General features: G+C 47.3%; 1 protein-coding gene across 2 annotated transcripts in view; it reads right to left on the reverse strand.

Moving 5' to 3' along the window:
- Window positions 1–23,457, reverse strand: part of LOC129815433 (retinoic acid receptor gamma-A-like) — a 93,975-nt gene that overhangs the window by 19,058 nt on the left and 51,460 nt on the right. The window contains exon 1 of one of the 2 annotated variants that reach the window (XM_055869266.1): window positions 10,489–10,976. The exons of the other annotated variant lie outside the window; for it this stretch is intronic. Coding sequence (XP_055725241.1) covers window positions 10,489–10,627 — 139 coding nt within the window. The 5' untranslated portion in view covers window positions 10,628–10,976. Of the gene's footprint in view, window positions 1–10,488; window positions 10,977–23,457 lie in introns of those variants that run through there. 2 annotated transcript variants of the gene reach the window in all.

Below are 23,457 nucleotides of genomic sequence, written 5' to 3' on the forward strand. Positions count from 1 at the left end.
ACCACCTAAGCCTGATCTGAAGGAGAAAATGGAGACTACATTAACAGTCATCCCATTCAGTGCACACCAACAAACAGGAAAAAAAATCCCATGTGTGTCTTCAAACCCATATCCTCTACCATTACCACTCACTCTTTGAACTGAGCATGCTGTGGGTAGTATGAATGTCTGAAATTATTTAATGGATGGTTATAGGCCTATTTGCACAGATAACCTATAGGAAAAAGATAGGCCTGAACCCCAGGAGAGGATATGCTAATTGTGTATGTGTGTGCGGGGGGATGAAATTTCAGTCAAATGTGGAACAGTGGCACTTCCTTTCATCAACTGTCTTAAGTTTAATACCTGCAACCCCCCTCCTCCCCCCTCCTTCCTCACCTCCTTTCCCCCACCTGGCCTGTCCCATATCCCCCCTCCCTACCTTTCTCCCTCCTCCTGCCTTCCTGCCCTGTTGGAGGAGGAGTGCTTCCTGTCATTGGGAGCCTCTTTGAAAAGAAAGGCTGTGATTAAACCAGGCTACTGTTCAGGAGATGGCTCCATAAAAACAGAAACACCAAATACACAGGCAAGAGGGGGTCACACACAAACACACAAGTGCACACCAGTGCATGCACACACAATCTGGGAGGAATTATCACACCCTTACTAGAATTACACAGAGCTGTGGGCTCCCGAGTGGTGCAGCGGTCTAAGGCACTGCATCGCAGTGCAAGAGGTGTCACTACAGTCCCTGGATCGAATCCAGGGTGTTTTATATCTGGCCGTGATTGGGAGTCCCATATGGCGTTGCACAATTGGCCCAGCGTCGTCTCAATTCGGCCAGGGGGGGGCTGTCATTGTAAATAAGAATTTGTTCTTAACTGACTTTCCTAGTTAAATAAATAAAATACAACACACACACTGACAGATAACGTGGAGTTTAATGCAGTGAGTTCACCTACTGAGGAGTGTGTGCAATCATCCCACTCAGAAAGCCCTAATTCATGTTAATTAATTAATTAATTAATTAATGCTAATTAATTAACTATTGTATATGTTAACTCTATAAATACAACTGTGCAGAATCTGATGCAGTGTTTTTAATGTAATAGTTACTCCTATATGTTTTTCTCCTAACAGAGACAGGAAGGCAGGGCAATCCCCCTGTGTGGGTGGTGGGGGGGTAATAGTAATTACCTGTGGTTAATATCCTCTTGGCTTCATAGTTACATGATGGCGGTTTTTGATAGGCTACCTCTTATCCAGCACGTGCAATGTCCCGATAGGAAGATTGATGTGTGAGGGATTGCCCCTCTCATTCAGCGGCCTGCCTTTCTTCTTTACAACACCTCATAAAGCTACCTTTTATTTTGCACCTTTTTTGATGAAACAGTCAACATTGCCCCTCATCTCCACTACTCACGAACTAGTCCTACTATCCGCACAACACTTTCCTGTCAGATGACCAACACCATTCTTCAAACAGCCACGCATTCCTAAACCCACCTTGACAACCAACAACACTAAGACACACACACACACACACAGACCTACACACATGCACTACCAAATTCCCAAATGTTCCCATTGTTTCCTAACATCCAACCATTGAAGTCGACGTGTTGTGGCCATGGATGGGAAAGACTTATGACAAAACAAGGAGTGGAATTAAAGAGTTTGAGACAAGATGGAACAAGACTAGGTGGAACAGCCTATTCACTTCAACGGGTGACGCAGTGCTGCCTGGCTTCTGCCTCATGCTAACTGGTTCTCAATAACTTTCCCAAGATAATGCCATTACTTTGAAGATTGCTTGAGGTATATGAAATTGGCAAACAATTTGTCATTACTATCAAAGTGGTTCAGTCATCGCAATTACTAAATCCCTCATCTGACTGAGCGAGGTTCGAGTATCCAAATAACCTAGCTACAAATCCCACAAGGCATTTCAGCTCACTTGCATCCATGACAACTACTTTGTGTTTGCATTATAATAGTGAAATGCTCAATCAGTATATCAACGTATCAGTCTCTCAAAATCAATACATTTTGTGTGGTCGGCTGGAAGAGCACATCAGAATATAATCCAGCTAATAACTCGAGAGCAATTCAAACATACACTACTACACTATTACTAGGCTTCACTACTACTACTACACATAGACATAATCAAGTTCGTGGAGAGTGACGGGGTGTAACATGGAGTCCTTCTCCACTGGCCCTGGAGCAGTGGCACTATTTGAAGGCCAGCCTAGAGGCGTCCCAGGACAATGTGTAGGACCCATAGGAGTGGACGCACCATGGACGGACAGCTCACATTGCTTACTGTGTTCCCTTGCCCACTGAAGGCAGGCTATAAAATGCCATTAACGAATTCCATCACCGGCCTGTGAAATCTGTGCAAGCACACAGAGGGAAGGCCGTCTAAGCGCTGGGACAGACACACGAAACACACACACACACACACACACACACACACACACACACACACACACACACACACACACACACACACACACACACACACACACACACACACACACACACACGCACACCACACACACACACACACACACACACACACACACACACACACACACACACACACACACACACACACACACACACACACACACACACACACACACACACATTGGGTGTATTCTCTCTCATTCTCCCTCTCAACCCACTCAGCTACCATCTACCTCACAAATAGTATTTCCCTCTGTCTCCCTATCCTTGTCTTAGACAGATTCAATCAATCTGGCCCTAGTATGTTTGTGTATTTTTTTACTTTACAAACTGCTGCCTTTGTGCATACAGGAAATGTATTATGAAAACTCAAACATACACCTGTGAGGAGTGTAGAAGTATTTGGCATTTTTTACTTGACCATGAAAAAAGTTTGTTTGTTCTTTACCAAATACTGCAATATAGGTTTGATTCTCCCTGTCCATTGAAATATGCTCACCTTGCAGTTCATCTTTAACCATATTGTTTCATCCTGAAGCCATAGCACTTTAGTCAAACTACGTTGAACAAAAACATCAACGCTACATGTAAAGTGTTGGTCCCATGTTTCATAAGCTGAAATAAAAGATCCCCAAAATTTTCCATACACACAAAAAACGTATTTCTTTCAAATGTTGTGCACAAATTTGTTTACATCCCTCTTAGTGAGAATTTTTCCTTTGCCAAAATAATCCATCCACCTGACAGGTGTGGCACATCAAGAAACTGATTAAACAGCATGATCAATACACAGGTGCACCTTGTGCTGGGGACAATAAAAGGCCACTAAAATGTGCAGTTTGTCACACAACACAATGCCACAGATGTCTAAAGGTTTTAGGGAGCGTGCAGTTGGCATGCTGACTGCAGGAATGTCCACCAGAGCTGTTAACAGAGAATTCAATGTTAATTTCTCTACCATAACCCGCCTCCAATGTCATTTTAGAGAATTTGGCAGTACGTCCAACCAGCCTCACAACCGCAGACCAAGTGTATACCGTTGTGTGGGTGAGCCGTTTGCTTTTGTCAACGTTGTGAACAGAGTGCCCCATGGTGGCAGTGGGGTTATGGTATAGACAAGCATAAGCTATAGACAACAATGCATTTTATCGATGGCAATTTGAATGCACAGAGATACCGTGACAAGATCCTGAGGCCCATTGTCGCGCTGCATGAGATAAATGGTGGCATTTTTTTAAAGGTATCTGAGACCAGCAGACGCATATTTGTATTCCTAGTCATGTGAAATTCATAGATTAGGGCCTCATGAATTTATTTAAATTGACTGATTTTCTTAAATAAACTGTAACTCAATCAAATCTTTGAAATTGTTGCATGTTGTATGTTGTAACCCTATTTCACCTAAGCTTCCTAACATACAGTAGCTATGAAGTGGCTATATGACCATCAAGGCGGTTTTGTATAAGACATCAAGGGGAGAGAGCGGAGAATCAGAGAGAGTCAGGGGATTAGTGGTATACTCCCAGAGAAGACACGCTGGTGTATTCTCTGCTGAAAGGATGAAACCCCCCGATAACAGAAGAAGTGATGGAATTATAGGGGGTAAATGTTAATCCCTGATCAAAGCCCCTTCACTCCTTCACCCTCTTTCATCCCTCTCTTCTTACTGGCCCGTCACAGCAGACAGTTTCATCTCTTAATTGAGCCTTTTGTAATTATAATTGAATAATTAAAGGCCTTCATTAAAGGCGAACACATTATGTTGACGGATTCTGACAAGACAAAGACCCGACTGTATGCATGATTCAGTGAGATGAATACACACACAGCAGCAAACTCATAAGCACTCAAAATAATGCTATGTAACAGTGTTGCTTCAGTGTAAGTGTTACATCCGCCCCTCTCCTCGCCCCAACCTGGGCTGAATCAGGGACCCTCTGAACACATCAACAACTGCCTCCCACAAAGCACCATAACCCATCTCTGCTCAAAAACTGCAGCCCTTGCAGAGCAAGGGAAACAAATGCTTCAAGGTCTCAGAACGATCGATGTCACCTATGGAAACGCTACTAGCGTGCACCACTAACTAGCTAGCCACCTCCTCTTTCTCTACAGCACCCAGTGATACGGGTCAACAGCATCAATGTAACAACATTACTTCCGTCCCTCTCCTCACCCCAACCTGGGCTTGAACAAGGGATCCTCTGAACACATCGACAACAGTCACTCTCGAAGCATCGTTACCTATCGCTCCACAAAAGTCACGGCCCTTGCAGAGCAAGGGAAACAACTATTTCAAGGTCTCAGAGCGAGTGACGTCACTTACTAGCACGCACCGCTAGCTATCCATTTCACACCGGTTACACTTGTTTGGTGTTGCTTTCATCATTATACAATACAGAGCCTACTTTATACTCAGTAGTGTTTAAAATGATCCTTTTCTTTTTATTAATTAAGGAAGCCCACCATTGTGCAAAGAGGGGCACACACGCACGCACACACACACACACACATACATACACAGGTCCTGACTTTGGCCTGTCTGTGCTCTCTCCATAACCTCATTTAAACAAAGGGAGACAGAGAGGTCTTGAACTCTCGCATTAAAACAACAGAAAACAGGAAAGATAGCCACACACACACAGAGACACACATACACACAGATGCACACAAACCCCCACACACACACCCCAGGGCCCCCTGAATGCCTATCCCAGATTATGAGAATTTGAGAAGTACTGTAACATGATCAAGTTCCACACTGTGACAGAGACTCTCTTCCAATCTATCCCCTGGATGGATCCTCCACACACAGGTTGGCTGTGTTGATGCTAGTGCTGATACTTTGTGCTCTCCTGTAGGCCAAACATTCTATTCTGCTGGTGTCATATGAGAAAGACCTACAGCTTTCAGAATATTTATCTTATCAAATTCGTGTTTGGCAAGGTGAGGATGAGTCATAGCTAGCTCATCCATCTGAAAGGGAAACAATGAGGGCTAACCGGTGTGAATATAGTGGGGGAATTACACGTCTTAGCCAGTTTTTGGGAACAGAGGATTGAAACAGAACACCGGTCTAAAGAAGAACACTCAATGCTCTAGCTCTCTCTTCTCTCTCCACCACCAGGGCCATCCACACACAACTCCACACCTATCAAAGGACATTTTTGTAGTCTATATCCTGTGTTCTCATTCTCTCTCTTCTCAAACTCCCTAACAACTGATACTATTTTGTGTACTGCTGTAGACTACAACTGCTGTAGACTACAATAAGAGACAATTAGTTTATAAACTGAACTTAATTCGTTCAAGGTGTTCGTGGAAAAATAGATGTTGTTCTCTTCAACTGAAAAGTGTTGTGATGGCCACTATGCACATTTGCACAAACATAAACGTAATTACTCTGTAATAAGGACACTATAGGACCTAACGTGTTACCAAAGGAATGCCCATAGCTTCGATGTTGAAATATAGGCTAATTGTATAGTAAGTAGTATGTGGTTGTTCTGTCCCTTCAGAAGTTGGCGATTGTATTAAGCAAGTTGAGACCGGCTGTGGCCTTGCTCGCCTTGACAGATAATCCGTCTTCATTTAAGGGAAACACTGTGGGGCTGACAGCGCCTGAAACCCCAGTGGCTTCACGATTAAAGAAGATACATAGGTCTTTCACCTGGAAGAAGTGAAACTAACCAGCACACAGTGTAGCCTACTGCCATGAATCTGAACTCGCCTTTATTAAACCAAAACAAAAGGCGCTAAGGGGTAGAGCTTTGCATAAAAGTTTGTAGGCCAACTGGATAAAATTGATAAATATAACACCTTTAATAATTTCCCCTGTCTTTTCACGCAGCCTGGTCTCATAGACTAAATGTAACATAGTAAATGTAAACCCGGGGCACTCAAATTAGTAAATAGTGGGGTACGCCCTACCGGTAAAACATGAGCCTATCACAATAATCAAAACATCAAGAAAAGTGTAGGCTATTACACCACTTTTTATCATTACCGCATGTCAGAGGCATAGCCGTGGGAAGTAGGGGTCAGAGGGTGCTGCCTCTGTCAAATCTGTAACATATTGTAAAATTTGCAATTCTGACTTTTTTTTATTTTTAAATTTGCAACATATTATACGGAATGGATGATTGATATCCACAAATTAATACATGCCATATGAAACGTAACATATCATACTAATTGGAGTGTCCCGGATTTACATTTGCTATGTTACGTCTATGTTGGAACATATTATTTTAGCTCAATGGCAAGGCCCCCTCATCTTTCATATTCAAGTGAGCATGCCAGAAACTCCATGTGTCCAGAGACAGAGTATTATCATATGAAATACAGTGGTGAGGGTAGAAACTCCATGTGTCCAGAGACAGAGTATTATCATATGAAATACAGTGGTGAGGGTAGAAACTCCATGTGTCCAGAGACAGAGTATTATCATATGAAATACAGTGGTGAGGGTAGAAACTCCATGTGTCCAGAGACAGAGTATTATCATATGAAATACAGTGGTGAGGGTAGAAACTCCATGTGTCCAGAGACAGAGTATTATCATATGAAATACAGTGGTGAGGGTAGAAACTCAATGTGTCCAGAGACAGAGTATTATCATGTGAAATACAGTGGTGAGGGTAGAAACTCCATGTGTCCAGAGACAGAGTATTATCATATGAAATACAGTGGTGAGGGTAGAAACTCAATGTGTCCAGAGACAGAGTATTATCATATGAAATACAGTGGTGAGGGTAGAAACTCAATGTGTCCAGAGACAGAGTATTATCATATGAAATACAGTGGTGAGGGTAGAAACTCCATGTGTCCAGAGACAGAGTATTATCATATGAAATACAGTGGTGAGGGTAGAAACTCCATGTGTCCAGAGACAGAGTATTATCATATGAAATACAGTGGTGAGGGTAGAAACTCCATGTGTCCAGAGACAGAGTATTATCATATGAAATACAGTGGTGAGGGTAGAAACTCCATGTGTCCAGAGACAGAGTATTATCATATGAAATACAGTGGTGAGGGTAGAAACTCCATGTGTCCAGAGACAGAGTATTATCATATGAAATACAGTGGTGAGGGTAGAAACTCAATGTGTCCAGAGACAGAGTATTATCATATGAAATACAATGGTGAGGGTAGAAACTCCATGTGTCCAGAGACAGAGTATTATCATATGAAATACAGTGGTGAGGGTAGAAACTCAATGTGTCCAGAGACAGAGTATTATCATATGAAATACAATGGTGAGGGTAGAAACTCCATGTGTCCAGAGACAGAGTATTATCATATGAAATACAGTGGTGAGGGTAGATAGGCTACATAACAATAACAACTCCAATTATTTTCTCACACCCATTCTCTTTCACTCCATCTCACTCAAACAGGCATTAAACAGGCTCCCAAGTGGCGCAGCGGTCTAATGCACTGCATCTCCGTGCTAGAGGCGTCACTGCAGCCTGGTTCGAATTCAGGCTGTATCACAACCGGCTGTGATTGGGAGTTCCATAGGGCGGCGCACTATTGCTCTGGGTTTGGCTGGTGTAGACTGTCATTGTAAATAAGAATGTGTTCTTAACTGACTTGCTTAGTTAAATAAAAACATTTAAACAATGTTGTGTGTTAGCTAAGGGCAAAGCCTCCAGAAAGAGAGAGGACCCTGTTGTACTCCAAGGCCTGGGCAAAGCCTCCAGAAAGAGAGAGGGCCCTGTTGTACTCCAAGGCCTGGGCAAAGCCTCCAGAAAGAGAGAGGGCCCTGTTGTACTCCAAGGCCTAGGCAAAGCCTCCAGAAAGAGAGAGGGCCCTGTTGTACTCCAAGGCCTGGGCAAAGCCTCCAGAAAGAGAGAGGGCCCTGTTGTACTCCAAGGCCTGGGCAAAGCCTCCAGAAAGAGAGAGGGCCCTGTTGTACTCCAAGGCCTGGGCAAAGCCTCCAGAAAGAGAGAGGGCCCTGTTGTACTCCAAGGCCTGGGCAAAGCCTCCAGAAAGAGAGAGGGCCCTGTTGTACTCCAAGGCCTGGGCAAAGCCTCCAGAAAGAGAGAGGGCCCTGTTGTACTCCAAGGCCTGTGTAAAGCCTCCAGAAAGAGAGAGGGTCCTGTTGTACTCCAAGGCCTGTGTAAAGCCTCCAGAAAGAGAGAGGGCCCTGTTGTACTCCAAGGCCTGGGCAAAGCCTCCAGAAAGAGAGAGGGTCCTGTTGTACTCCAAGGCCTGTGTAAAGCCTCCAGAAAGAGAGAGGGTCCTGTTGTACTCCAAGGCCTGTGTAAAGCCTCCAGAAAGAGAGAGGGCCCAAGGCCTCAGTTGTTACTGGGTCAAGCTGTACTGTCCTACTTATTCATGCATCTATTCATTTTTCATTAACAGTTTTGCCCTCAAATTAACCTTTAAGTTAGATAATTATGTTTTTAAGTCGTTTTTTCGCATTGCATTAGTTACCCGGATCTCTACTGAAATGTGTCATAGGCTTTCATCATCCCTTTAAAGGATCAATTTTCATTTTGACTTTGGTTGTTAGTTTCTAAACACCTCACAAGGTCAGGGGGCCCATATTGTGAGAGAGAGCTAAATCCTTCATCTGAAGTCATTCAGAAAGAAAACAAACATGATGATGAATAAATACACAGTCACACACACACTAAGTACATAAANAGCCTCCAGAAAGAGAGAGGGTCCTGTTGTACTCCAAGGCCTGTGTAAAGCCCTCCAGAAAGAGAGAGGGCCCTGTTGTACTCCAAGGCCTGGGGCAAAGCCTCCAGAAAGAGAGAGGGTCCCTGTTGTACTCCAAGGCCTGTGTAAAGCCTCCAGAAAGAGAGAGGGTCCTGTTGTACTCCAAGGCCTGTGTAAAGCCTCCAGAAAGAGAGAGGGCCCAAGGCCTCAGTTGTTACTGGGTCAAGCTGTACTGTCCTACTTATTCATGCATCTATTCATTTTTCATTAACAGTTTTGCCCTCAAATTAACCTTTAAGTTAGATAATTATGTTTTTAAGTCGTTTTTTCGCATTGCATTAGTTACCCGGATCTCTACTGAAATGTGTCATAGGCTTTCATCATCCCTTTAAAGGATCAATTTTCATTTTGACTTTGGTTGTTAGTTTCTAAACACCTCACAAGGTCAGGGGGCCCATATTGTGAGAGAGAGCTAAATCCTTCATCTGAAGTCATTCAGAAAGAAAACAAACATGATGATGAATAAATACACAGTCACACACACACTAAGTACATAAACAAACAAACTGGAGGGTGAGAATGGGCACAGAGAATCCAAAGGAATCTGGCTCTTCCTGTGGAGAGAGCTCTATGATAACAACACCAGCACTCTGATAAGGACACATACAAACACATTCTCTCTCTCTCTCTCTCTTTCTCTCTCTCTCTCTCTCTCTCTCTCTCCTCTCTCTCCTCTCATCTCCTCTCTCTCTCCTCTCACTCTCTCCCCTCCTCTCTCTCGCTCTCCTCTCTCTCCTCTCTCTCTCTCTCTCTCTCATCTCTCTCTCTCTCTCCTCCTCTCTCTCTCTCGCTCTCTCGCTTCTCTCCTCTCTCTCTCTCCTCTCTCTCTCTCTCTCTCTCTCTCTCTCTCTCTCTCCTCTCTCTCTCTCTCTCTCTCGCTCTCGCTCTCTCTCTCTCTCTCCTCCACTCTCTCCTCTCTCTCTCCTCTCTCTCTCTCTCTCTCTCTCTCTCTCTCTCTCTCTCCCTCTCTCGCTCTCTCTCTCTCTCGCTCCTCTCCTACTCTCTCTCTCTCTCTCTCTCCTCTCTCTCTCTCTCTCTCTCTCTCTCTCTCTCTCTCTCTTTCTCTCTCTCTCTTTCACACACACACACACACACACACACACACACACACACACACACACACACACACACACACACACACACTGAGGTAGTCGCTCTTCCGGATGATTACAATAACACCAGTCTAATGAGGAGTGTAAAAATCCTGGCTCTACACAAACACACACCAACACAACATACACACAGTCAAGCTTTTCCAGTCTGATGAGTCAAGTGAGGAGACAGAGCAAACACGTCACTTACACTGAACACTGGCCATCCCAGCCCAGGCAAAGGGGTCCAGACCAGGGAAGAATGGGGTGGCCTTGCCCAACATGCAAGCCCCCTGAGTGGACACGTCGAAGAGCGGCCGGGGGGCCAAAGCCTCCATACAGTCAAACATGTTCCTCTCTCTAGCTCTACACACACTATAGTTTGACAAGCAACCACAACAGTCTTTCTCGGCTGTGGTTGTTCAGCTGAGCTCAGCTAGCAGTGACGTCTCAAAGGAATTTCCACACAGAACAAAACAAGAGCAGCTCAGAGAAGGACTGGCTCTCCAGGCTTGTGGTTGTCGTCGGAGGGGACCTCTGTCACTCTGAGCCCCAGTCAGGGTGAGCCTAGTCCTGATGTTGTTGGTCTGTTTCAACCCCTGCTTGGCTCCACTCTGATAAAGTCCTTGACTGCCTTCTCTCTCTCTCTTTCTCTCTCTTTCTCTCTCTTTCTCTTTCTCTCTCTTTCTCTCTCTTTCTCTCTCTCTTTCTCTCTCCTTTCTCTCTTTCTCTCTCTTTCTCTCTCTTTTCTCTTCCTCTTCTCTTCTCTTTCTCTCCTCTCTCTCTCTCTCTCTCTCTCCTCTCTCTCTCTCTCTCTCTCTCTCTCTCTCTCTCTCTCTCTCTCTCTCTGTGTGTGTGTTGGTCTAAGAGTTGAACAGCTTTCTTTCTTTGGTCCTGGTCTTCTCTCGAGCTCTTCTTTCGAGCTCCAGACTGCTTCCCACTCTCTCACAATCAGTCGTCAGTCTCTCGAGCTCTCTCTCCCCTCTGAGTGTCTCTCCTTCGCGGCTGTAACTGATCCAAACACCCCCTTCTCCTTAGCTCTCTGGGCCTCTCACACACAGCCAGTGACACTGTGGAGCGAACCAACTGCCTGTTCTCTCAGCAGAGACAGGGGAGGAAGAGAAGGGAGGAGGGACCTAGAGAGCAGGGGCGGCCTCTCGGAGTCAGGTTGGTCACAAACTTTCTCTTGCTCCTATTTTCTCTGTCGGCTTTCCCGCCCTCTTTTCTCTTCATATTTCATATTTGACAAATGAAAACAAACACTATGCCTCCCTTTCTTTCTTTCTTTCTCTTTCTCTCAGCCCCCCTCCTTTCACTCATTTCTCAAATGAAAATCACCCCCCCTCCTCAATCAATCTATCAATCAAATGTATTTATAAAGCCCTTTTTACATCAGCAGATGTCACAAAGTGCTATACAGAAACCCAACCTAGTACCCCAAACAGCAAGCAATGCATATGTAGAAGCATGGTGGCTAGGAAAACTCCCTAGAAAGGCAGGAACCTAGGAAGAAACCTAGAGAGGAACCAGGCTCTGAGGGGTGGCCAGTCCTCTTCTGGCTGTGCCGGGTGGAGATCATAAGAATACTTGGCCATTTAAGGCCAGATTGTTCTTCAAGATATTCAAACGTTCATAGATGACCAGCAGGGTCAAATAATATTCACAGTGGTTGTAGAGGGTGCAATAGATCAGCACCTCAGGAGTAAATGTCAAGAGCTTTTTAAAAAAAAATTGAGAAGAATGTGAGATTCGATATAAGCCAATATTTTTTTTACATTTTCCAGGTCAAGGTTTGGCTTTTTCAAGAGAGGCTTTATTACTGCCACTTTTAATGAGTTTGGTATACATCCGGTGGATAGGGAGCCGTTTATTATGTTCAACAAAGGAGGGCCAAGCACAGGAAGTAGCTCTTTTAGTAGTTTAGTTGGAATAGGGTCCAGTATTCAGCTTGACGGTTTAGAGGCCATGACTATTTTCATGAATGTGTCAAGAGATTTAACAAAAAATGTGAGTGTCTCCATTGACACCAGGTCCTGGCAATTCTGTGCAGACTCAGGGCAACTGAGCTTTGGAGAAATAAGCAGATTAAAAGTGGAGTCCGTAATTTGCTTTCTAATGATCATGATCTTTTCATCGAATAAGTTCATGAATTTATCACAGCTGAAGTGAAAGTTATTCTCTCTTGTTGAATGCTGGTTTTTAGTTAGCTTTGCGACATTACAATTGTTTTATGTTGGATTTGTCACGTTCTGACCATAGTTCTTGTGTTTTACTTGTTTTAGTGTTGGTCAGGACGTGAGCTGGGTGGGCATTATATGTTGTGTGTCTAGTTTGTCCATTTCTATGTTTGGCCTAATATGGTTCTCAATCAGAGGCAGGTGTTTTGTGTTGTCTCTGATTGGGAATCATATTTAGGTGGCTTGTTTTGTGTTGGGATATTGTGGGTGGTTGTTTCCTGTCTTTGTGTTTTCTCTGCACCAGATAGGGCTGTATCGGTTTGCCACATTTGTTATTTTGTTTTGTAAGTGTTCACGTTTATTCGTCTTTATTAAATATGTTGAGCACAAACTACGCTGCGTCTTGGTCCGATCCCTGCTACACCTCCTCTTCAGACGAAGAGGAAGAAGGCTGCCGTTACAGGATTGTTCTTATTCTCCTCAATTAGGTTGGAAAAATAGGATGATCGAGCAGCTGTGAGGGCTCTTCGATATTGCACAGTACTGTAACGGCTGTCATATTCTTCCTCCTCCTCGGACGAGGAGAGGCGAGAAGGATCGGACCAATTCACGGAGTGGGTAGTGCTCATTATGATTTATTATATCGAAACTGAACACTAACATGAAACAAAATAACAAATAGAATACAACCGAAAACAGTCCCGTGTGGCACGAATACTAACACGAAAGACAAACACCCACAAACACACACGTGAACCCCGGCTGCCTAAGTATGATTCTCAATCAGGGACAACGATTGACAGCTGCCTCTGATTGAGAATCATACCAGGCCGAACGCACAAAACCCCAACATAGAAAACAACACATAGACAACCCACCCAACTCACGCCCTGACCATCCTAAATAAATACAAAACAAGAGAAAACAGGTCAGGAACGTGACATAACCCCCCCCTCAAGGTGCGAACTCCGGGCGCACCCCCTAAAACTCTAGGGGAGGGTCTGGGTGGGTGTCTGTCCGTGGTGACGGCTCTGGCGCGGGACGTGGACCCCACCTTAACAATGTCTTTGTCCGCCTCCTTACTCGCCCCCGTGGCCTCCTCATTAACAACCACCCTCCATGTCAATCCCACTATACCAAAGGGCAGCACCGGACTGAGGGGCAGCACCGGACTGAGGGGCAGATCCTGGCTGGCTGGCTCTGGCAGATCCTGGCTGGCTGGCTCTGGCGGATCCTGGCTGGCTGGCTCTGGCGGATCCTGGCTGGCTGGCTCTGGCTGGTCCTGGCTGGCTGGCTCTTGCTGGTCCTGGCTGGACGGCTCTGGCTGGTCCTGGCTGGCCGGCACTGGCTGGTCCTGGCTGGCGGCCGGCACTGGCTGCTCCTGTCCGGCGGACGGCACTGGCTGCTCCTGTCCGGCGGACGGCACTGGCTGCTCCTGTCCGGCGGACGGCACTGGCTGCTCCTGTCCGGCGGATGGCACTGGCTGCTCCTGTCCGGTGGACGGCACTGGCTGCCCCTGTCTGGCGGGCAGCTCTGACGGCTCGGGACAGACGGGCAGCTCTGACGGCTCGGGACAGACGGGCAGCTCTGACGGCTCGGGACAGACGGGCAGCTCTGACGGCTCGGGACAGACGGACAGCTCTGACAGCGCTGGGCAGGCAGGCAGCTCAGACAGCGCTGGGCAGGCAGGCAGTTCAGACTCTGGCTGCGCTGTAGAGGAGGAAGGCTCTGACAGCGCTGGACAGGTGGGAGCAACTGGAGAGAGAAAACGGAGAGACAGCCTGGTGCGGGGGGCTGCCACCGGAGGACTGGTACGTGGAGGTGGCACCGGAATTACCGGACCGTGAAGTAGGACACGCGCTCTTGAGCACCAAGCCTGCCCAACCTTACCAGGTTGAATGGTCCTCGTAGCCCTGCCAGTGCGGCGAGGTGGAATAGCCCGCACTGGGCTAAGCACGCGTACTGGGGACACCGTGCTCCTCACCGCATAACACGGTGTCTGACCAGTACGACGCCCTCTCACTCCACAGTAAGCACTGGGAGTTGGCTCAGGTATCCTACCCGGCTTTGCCACACCCCGCGTGTGACCCCCCCAAGAAATGTTTGGGTCTGACTCTCGGGCTCCCAACCGCGCCGCCGCGCTGCCTCCTCATACCGCCGGTTCCTCTCTCCGGTTGCCTCTGCTCTCCGAGCTGCCTCCAGCTGTTCCCATGGGAGGCGATCCTTTCCAGCCAGGATCTCCTCCCATGTGTAGCAACCCTTGCAGTCCAAAACGTCCTCCCATGTCCAATTCTCCTTTTTGCGCTGCTGCTGCTGCTGTCCTTTTCCACTCCGCTTGGTCCTTTGGTGGTGGGTGTTTCTGTAACGGCTGTCATATTCTTCCTCCTGAGGAGAGGCGAGAAGGATCGGACCAATACGCGGAGTGGGTAGAATCATACCAGGCCGAACGCACAAAACCCCAACATAGAAAGCAACACATAGACAACCCACCCAACTCACGCCCTGACCATACTAAATAAATACAAAACAAGAGAAAACAGGTCAGGAACGTGACAAGTACTGTCTTTCCAAGCTAGTCGGGAAGACTTCCAGTTTGGAGGAGCACCATTTCCATTCCAATTTTCTGGAAGCTTCCTTCAGGGCTGGGGTATTTCTGTATACCAGGGAGCTAGTTTCTTGTGACAAATGTTTTTTTGTTTTTAGGGGTGTGTCACGTTCCTGACCTATTTATGTTAGTTTGTTATGTGTGTTAGTTGGTCAGGACGTGAGGTTGGGTGGGCTTTCTATGTTTTCTGTTTCTGTGTTGGTTTTGGGTTGCCTGGTATGGCTCTTAATTAGAGGCAGGTGTTTGGCGTTCCTCTAATTAAGAGTCATATTTAGGTAGGCGTTGTCACAGTGTTCGTTGTGGGTGATTGTCTTCCGTGTCTGTGTAATTGTTTGCACCATACGGGACTGTTTACGGTTTGTTCGGTTTATGTAGTCTGTTCCCTATTCGTGCGTTCTTCTTGTTTTATGTAAGTTCGTCGTCTAGGTCTGTCTACACCGTTTGTTGTTTTGTTAGTTTAGTTAAGTTCGTGTTTTCGTTAAATAAATATGTGTTCAAACTCCACTGCGCCTTGGTTCGATCAATACTCCTCCTTTTCGGTAGAAGAGGAGGAGGACCGCCGTTACAGAATCACCCACCAAATCTCCAGAACCAAGCAGCGGAGTAAATGGAGTAAGGGACAGGAAAAGAAGGAGGAATGGACTTGGGACGATATATTGGACGGGAAAGGTTGCTACACATGGGAGGAGATCCTGGCTGGTAGGGATCGCCTCCCATGGGAACAGCTGGAGGCACTGAGGAAAGCAGAGGCCACCGGAGAGAGGAACCGGAGTTATGAGGGAACGCGTCTTGCACGGAAGCCCAAAAAGCCCGTGAGTAACACCCAAACATTTCTTGGGGGGGGGGCTAAGAGGTAGTGGGCCAAGGGCAGGTAGGAGACCTGCGCCCACTTCCCAGGCTTACCGTGGAGAGCGGGAGTACGGGCAGGCGCCGTGTTACGTAGTAGAGCGCACGGTGTCTCCTGTACGAGTGCATAGCCCAGTGCGGGTTATTCCACCTCCCCGCACTGGTAGGGCTAGATTGGGTATTGAGCCAGGTGTCATGAGGCCGGCTCAACGCGTCTGGTCTCCAGTGCGTCTCCTCGGGCCGGCATACATGGCACCTGCCTTACGCATGGTTTCCCCGGTTCGCCTACATAGGCCGGTGCGGGTTATTCCACCTCCCCGCACTGGTCGGGCGACCGGGAGCATTCAACCAGGTAAGGTTGGGCAGGCTCAATGCTCAAGAGTGCCAGTACGCCTCCACGGTCCGGTATTTCCGGCGCCACCTCCCCGCCCCAGCCTAGTACCTACAGTGCCTACACTACGCACTAGGCTACCAGTGCGTCTCCTGAGCCCAGTTCCTCCTCCACGCACTCTCCCTGTAGTGTGTGTATCCAGTTCGGTGCCTCCAGTTCCGGCACCACGCACTAAGCCTCCTGTGCGTCTCCAGAGCCCTGTACACACTGTTTCTTCTCCCCCTACTAATCCTGATGTGCTTGTCCTCAGCCCGGTGTCACCAGTGCCGGTACCACGCACCAGGTATAGAGTGGGCTTTGAGAGTACAGTGTGCCCTGTCCCTGCTCCCCGCACTAGTATGAAGGTGCGTGTCCTTAGCCCGGTGCCTCCAGTTCCGGCACCACGCACCAGGTCTACAGTGCGCCTTATCCGGCCAGAGCCATCCGTCTCACCAGCGCCATCTGAGCCATCCGTCTCCCCAGCGCCATCTGAGCCATCCGTCTCCCCAGCGCCATCTGAGCCATCCGTCTCCCCAGCGCCGTCTGAGCCATCCGTCTGCAATGAGCCTGCAAAGCCGCCCGTCTGCCATGAGCCTGCAAAGCCGCTCGTCTGCCATGAGCCTACAGAGCCGTCCGCCAGACAGGAGCCGCTAGAGCCGCCTGCCAGACAGGAGCCGCTAGAGCCGCCCGTCAGACAGGATCTGCCAGAGCCGCCAACCAGACAGGATCTGCCAGAGCCGCCAACCAGACAGGATCTGCCAGAGCCGCCAACTAGACAGGATCTGCCAGAGCCGCCAACCAGACAGGATCTGCCAGAGCCGCCAGCCAGCCATGAACGTCGAGAGCCGTCAGCCAGCCATGAGCGTCGAGAGCCGTCAGCCAGCTATGAGCGTCGAGAGCCGTCAGCCAGCCATGAGCGTCGAGAGCCGTCAGCCAGCCATGAGCGTCGAGAGCCGTCAGCCAGCCATAAGCGTCGAGAGCCGTCAGCCAGCCATGAGCGTCGAGAGCCGTCAGCCTGCCATGAGCGTCCAGATTCGTCAGTCAGCCATGAGCTGCCCTTCAGCCTGAAACGGCTATATACCCAGAACTGCCCCTCAGTCCAGAGCTGTCTCTCTGTCCGGAGCTGCCTTTCAGTCCGGAGTTGCCCCTCTATTATGATCTCCCTCTCTATCTTGATCTACCTCTTTATTCTTATCTATCCCTCTGTCTTGATTTATTCCTCTGTCCCGGTGCTGTCCCTGTCATGGATGTTACAAAGAGGATTTTGTGGGATATGGGTGGACATTTTTAGGGGTAGATGGAGGTTGGGATTGACTATGGTGGGGTGGGGACCTCGCCCGGAGCCTGAGCCACCACCGTGGTCAGATGCCCACCCAGACCCTCCCCTAGACTTTGTGCTGGTGCGCCCGGAGTTCGCACCTTATGGGGGGGGTTATGTCATGTTCCTGACCTATTTATGTTAGTTTGTTATGTGTGTTAGTTGGTCAGGACGTGAGGTTGGGTGGGCATTCTATGTTTTCTGTTTCTGTGTTGGTTTTGGGTTGCCTGGTATGGCTCTTAATTAGAGGCAGGTGTTTGGCGTTCCTCTAATTAAGAGTCATATTTAGGTAGGCGTTGTCACAGTGTTCGTTGTGGGTGATTGTCTTCCTTGTCTGTGTCTGTACACCACGTGGACTGTTTACGGTTTGTTCGGTTTATGTAGTCTGTTCCCTATTCGTGCGTTCTTCTTGTTTTATGTAAGTTCGTCGTCTAGGTCTGTCTACACCGTTTGTTGTTTTGTTAGTTTAGTTAAGTTCGTGTTTTCGTTAAATAAATATGTGTTCAAACTCCACTGCGCCTTGGTTCGATCAATACTCCTCCTTTTCGGTAGAAGAGGAGGAGGACCGCCGTTACAGGGTGCGACTGCATCTAGGGTGTTACGCAAGGTTACATTTGTTGCGATTGCAAACGTAATAAAATGGTGGTCCGATAGTCCAGGATTATGGGGAAAAACAAATCCACAATATTTATTCCACGGACAAAACTGTATCCAGAGTATGACTGTGGCAATGAGCAGGTCCGGAGACATGTTGGACAAAACCGAGTCGATGATGCCTCCGGAAGCCTTTTGGAGTCTGTGGACTTTTCCATGTGAATAAAAAAAATGTTTATACATATTTTTATTATCTGCCATGACTACAAGTTCTAATAGGAATTCAGGGAATTCAGTGAGGAATGCTGTATAAGGCCCAGGAGGCCTGTAAGCAGTAGCTATAAAAAATTATTGAGTAGGCTACATAGATTTCATGACTTCTTTTTTGTAAATTGAAATTTGCTGTCATAAATGTTAGCAACACCTCCGCCTTTGCGGGATGCACGGGGGATATGGTCACTAGTGAAACCAGGAGGAGAGGCCTCATTTAACACAGTAATTCATCATGCTTGAGCCATGTTTCAGTCAGGCCAATCACATCAAGATTATGATCAGTGATTAGTTAATTGACTATGACTGCCTTGGAAGTGAGGGATCTAACATTAAGTAACCCTGTTTTGAGATGTGAGATATCACAATCTCTTTCAATAATGACAGGAATGGAGGAGGTCTTTATTCCAGTGAGATTGCTAAGGCGAACACCGCCATGTTTTGTTTTGCTAAACCTAGATCAAGGCACAGACACGATGGCAGACTCCACTAAGCTGCCTTGCCTGCACCCTATCTCATTGTGGAGCTAGAGGAGTTAGAGCCCTGTCTATGTTCGTAAATAAGATGAGAGCACCCCTTCAGCTAGGATGGAGTCCGTCACTCCTCAGCAGGCCAGGCTTGGTCCTGTTTGTCGGAGAGTCCCAGAAAGAGGGCCAATTATCTACAAATTATATATTTTGGGAGGGCCAGAAAACAGTTTCCAACCAGCGATTGAGTTGTGAGACTTTGCTCATCACTCCCCCTAACTGGGAGAGGGCCAGAGACAATTACTCGATGCCGACACATTCTAGCTGATTTACACATGGAAGCTATGTTGCACTTGGTCACCTCTGACTGTTTCATCCTAACATCGCTGGTGCCGACGTGGATAACAATATCCCTATACTCTCTACACTCGCAAGTTTTAGCCTTAGCCAGCACCATCTTCAGATTAGCCTTAACGTCGGTAGCCCTGCCCCCTGGTAAACAGTGTAGGATCTTCAGATTAGCCTTAACGTCGGTAGCCCTGCCCCCTAGTAAACAGTGTAGGATCTTCAGATTAGCCTTAACGTCGGTAGCCCTGCCCCCTGGTAATCAGTGTATGATCGCTGGATGATTATTTTTAAGTCTAACATTGCTGGTAATGGAGTCGTCAATAACTAGGGTTTTCAATTTGTCTGAGCTAATGGTGGGAGGCTTCGGAGGCTCAGACCTGAGAAGGCTCGACCTCTGACTCCGACTCGTTGCTTAATAGGGAGAACCGGTTGAAAGTTTCTGTCGGCTGAATGAGCGACACAGGTAGAGCATGCCGACAGCTTTTCTTTCCAGAAGCCTAGAGAAAATAGGCAGACTGCGGGGACTGTATGGGGGGATTTATACTGCTATCTGTACTTACTGGTGGCCCAGATGCTGTTTCATCCTTTTCTACACTTAAATGACCCTTGCCTAACGATTGCGTCTGAAACTGTGCTTGCAGCACGGCTATCCTCCCCATAAGGCGATAGTTCTCCTGTATATTATGAGTACAGCGACTGCAATTACTATAGATGGCATAGCGTTATTGTTACTACTTTTCTTTTTTCGGCTGGTGAAGGTCTTGTAGAACAATATCTAGATAAAGAGTCCGGGTGAAAAAGTTGAATGAAAAAAGTTGAGCGAGGACAAAAACTAAGATGTTTGTAAATGTATTAAAAGTAAAAACTGAAAAGTTTGGCAGATAGCCAAGTAGTAACAAACAGCACAACAGCACGGAGACTAGTCCGGAAGTTGAGACCCACGCAGACTTGAGGCTCTCCGTTCCTCTCTAGGGTTCCAACAACAAAGCTATTAATGTGTCCCAAATACCACTTCATCGTGTTCCAAAGGGAGGGCACATGTACTGAGCCAAAACACAATGTTAAGAGAAGAGTGCCATCTTATTGTAAATTAATGCTGAGACTGAGTGTACCACACTTGGATCATTTCTGATGGTCACTGCATGTAGGGTTGAGGCACCACAGAGACTTCAGATGACATTGTCATGGGGAGGAAACCACACACATACAGTTCAACCTGATGACCCAGAGAGGGGGTTTAATGAATTACACAGTATTGTGCAACTTTCCCAAGTAAGTGGATTATGCAACAACTGCCCATGATGACCATAGCTTACAGCCTGACTGTCATTTTATGGTGGCAATCTGATATTTACTTCCTAATTTCTATATCATGCTTTTCCTTTGTTCCCTGGCTGACTATCATAAATGTTCCACCCTTCCCATCTCTCCCCTCTATTTCACACACACAGTCATCATTAGCAGACACTCTTATCCAGAGTGACTTACAGGAGCAATTAGGGTTAAGTGCCTTGCTCAAGGGCACATTAACAGATTTTTCATCAAGTCAGCTCTGGGATTTGAACCAGTGATCTTTCAGTTACTAGCCCAACACTCTTAACCACTAGGCTGCACACACACAGTCTCATTCTCCCTTACCTCTCTCTTTGTTTTCGCCTCACTCTCTCGTTCTACCCTCCTTAATTATGTCTTGCTTTTATTGGAATGAGTCTCAGGTCTCGTTATTGCTGCCCATACAAGTACACACTGTATCGTTCACTTTTCCTCTCTGATTACCAACTTCAAACACAAAAAAGGGTTTGACCAAACACATCAAAAAGCACAGCAGCAACGTAGACTAAACTGCTACTGACAAAGTTTCAGCCACTGACCCAAGTAGTGGCTGTCCTGTGATATATTAAAGAGAGGGAAAGTAATTTTAACTAACACAGAAGATATTTCATAACATGTTAAGAGAGGAGCATGTTCCATAAATCAACACAAGCATGTTGTCAGCTGTGTGTACAGTATGTTCACCTGTCACCCATAATTCTCCCTCCCTGCCTCTCTCCTGCTCTACCTCCCCCTCTTCCCCTCTCTCCCTCTCTCCCCTCCCCTTCTCTCTCTGTCTTTCTCTCTCTCTCCTGCTCTACCTCCCCCTCTTCCCCTCTCTCCCCCTCCCCTTCTCTCTCTGTCTTTCTCTCTCTCCTGCTCTACCTCCCCCTCTTCCCCTCTCTCCCCCTCCCCTTCTCTCTCTGTCTTTCTCTCTCTCTCCTGCTCTACCTCCCCTTCTTCCCCTCTCTCCCCCTCCCCTTCTCTCTCTGTCTTTCTCTCTCTCTCCTGCTCTACCTCCCCCTCTTCCCCTCTCTCCCCCTCCCTTTCTCTCTCTGTCTTTCTCTCTCTCTCCTGCTCTACCTCCCCCTGTTCCCCTCTCTCCCTCCCCCCCTCCCTTTCTCTCTCTGTCTTTCTCTCTCTCTCCTGCTCTACCTCCCCCTCTTCCCCTCTCTCCCCCCTCCCCTTCTCTCTCTCTCCTGCTCTACCTCCCCCTCTCCCCCTCTCTCCCCCCTCCCCTTCTCCCTCTGTCTTTCTCTCTCTCTCCTGTGAGTTTGTGTTTTCACCTCTCGGACTCTCCCTCTTTCCACTTCATCTGGCTTGTGTTGTTTTTATAATTCAATTTATTCAATTCAATTCAAATCAATTCAGTTGGTTTGCCCAGCCCTGGGGTTATTGGCTACTTCAGACACATTAAAACCACACTTTCCCCCGCAAGCCAACTTAACTCTGGTGCTGTGACTTTCGATACTTCATACGCTCTCTATATGGTCAACTCCACCCCTATCCCTTCTCCCTTTCCTTCCCTCGTTCAAGAGAGATGACCTCTTGAAGAAACCCCCAGTGGGAAACTAACTCCCCCCTCCAGACTTCCACTGCCTCCCTCCCTCCCTGGTTTCTGTTGTTTCCCTGGCTCACTTTTCGTCCGATCTCTCTGTTTTTACATGTATTTTTTCATTATCTGATTAGATTTCGCCTTACTGTATTATCACAGGTTTACTGTTATGTCAATATCCTCACCACTCGGTTTATGTACTGTTGCATTTTTTCTCTCTATTATTCTTACTCTCTTACGCCTCTCTTTTTCTCTACTGTCCCTCATTTATCTCACTATGGAACAATAGTAAAACTTCCAAGGAAAAAGTCCTTATTTTCGTGATGCTACGGCCTCTTTTTGCCTTTTCAGCTTTGCTTTGTTCATGTAAGCTTTCCCCTCTGTGTTCCCCTCAAAACCTTTCCCTCTCCCAGTCGCAACATTTTTACCTGTCTTTCAACACACAGGACACGCACGCACGCGCGCGCGCGCGCACACACACACACACACACACACACACACACACACACACACACACACACACACACACACACACACACACACACACACACACACACACACACACTTGTCTGTGATACAGAAGGGAGCGTAGCTGCAAAATCTCAGCCTGGTCTGTTCTCTCCACACCTTGAGACAATTACAGCTCCCCCTACCCCCTCAACAATCCCTCCCCCACAGCCCCCAAGTCCAGGACTGAGGAAAAAGAGACAAAAATGAAAAAGGGAATGCAGACAGGAAAAGGGTGGCCCATTCCCGCGCTCTCTGTTTCTTTCGTTCTGTTTCTTTCGCTCTCTTTCTCTCTCTCCAACAATTTTTCAAACACACACACACACACACACACACACACACACACACACACACACACACACACACACACACACACACACACACACACAGTACATACACACAGTACACACAGTCACATTCCAGCTTTCACAGGGCATTTCAGTATCTGGTATCTCGGCTATTCATCCTGTTGTCATTTCTGACACAAACACACACAGGCCAGAACAATGGTCTTTCTCAGTCTCTCATAACACCAGCACTAACAGCCTGGGCACAAGTCACAATGTGTTCATCAATAAGGCTGCAGTCACAATTATGGTCGCAATTACGGGACTATAGTACTTTTGTCTGCATTTTGTGTGGCGTTTGCTTGTGTTGGAATGCATAGCCTTCAGTTCCTTTGAGAGCAGGCTGGCAGTGGTGTGTGTGTGTTTGGACATGCTGAAACTGAGCGCATGTGATGACAGAGACACATAACACCACACAAGCCCTCCCCTACACACACACACGCACACACACCCAAGCCGAGGCCC

This window comes from Salvelinus fontinalis, chromosome 18 (genome assembly GCF_029448725.1).
Source record: "Salvelinus fontinalis isolate EN_2023a chromosome 18, ASM2944872v1, whole genome shotgun sequence".
Classification (NCBI taxonomy): Eukaryota; Metazoa; Chordata; class Actinopteri; order Salmoniformes; family Salmonidae; genus Salvelinus; species Salvelinus fontinalis.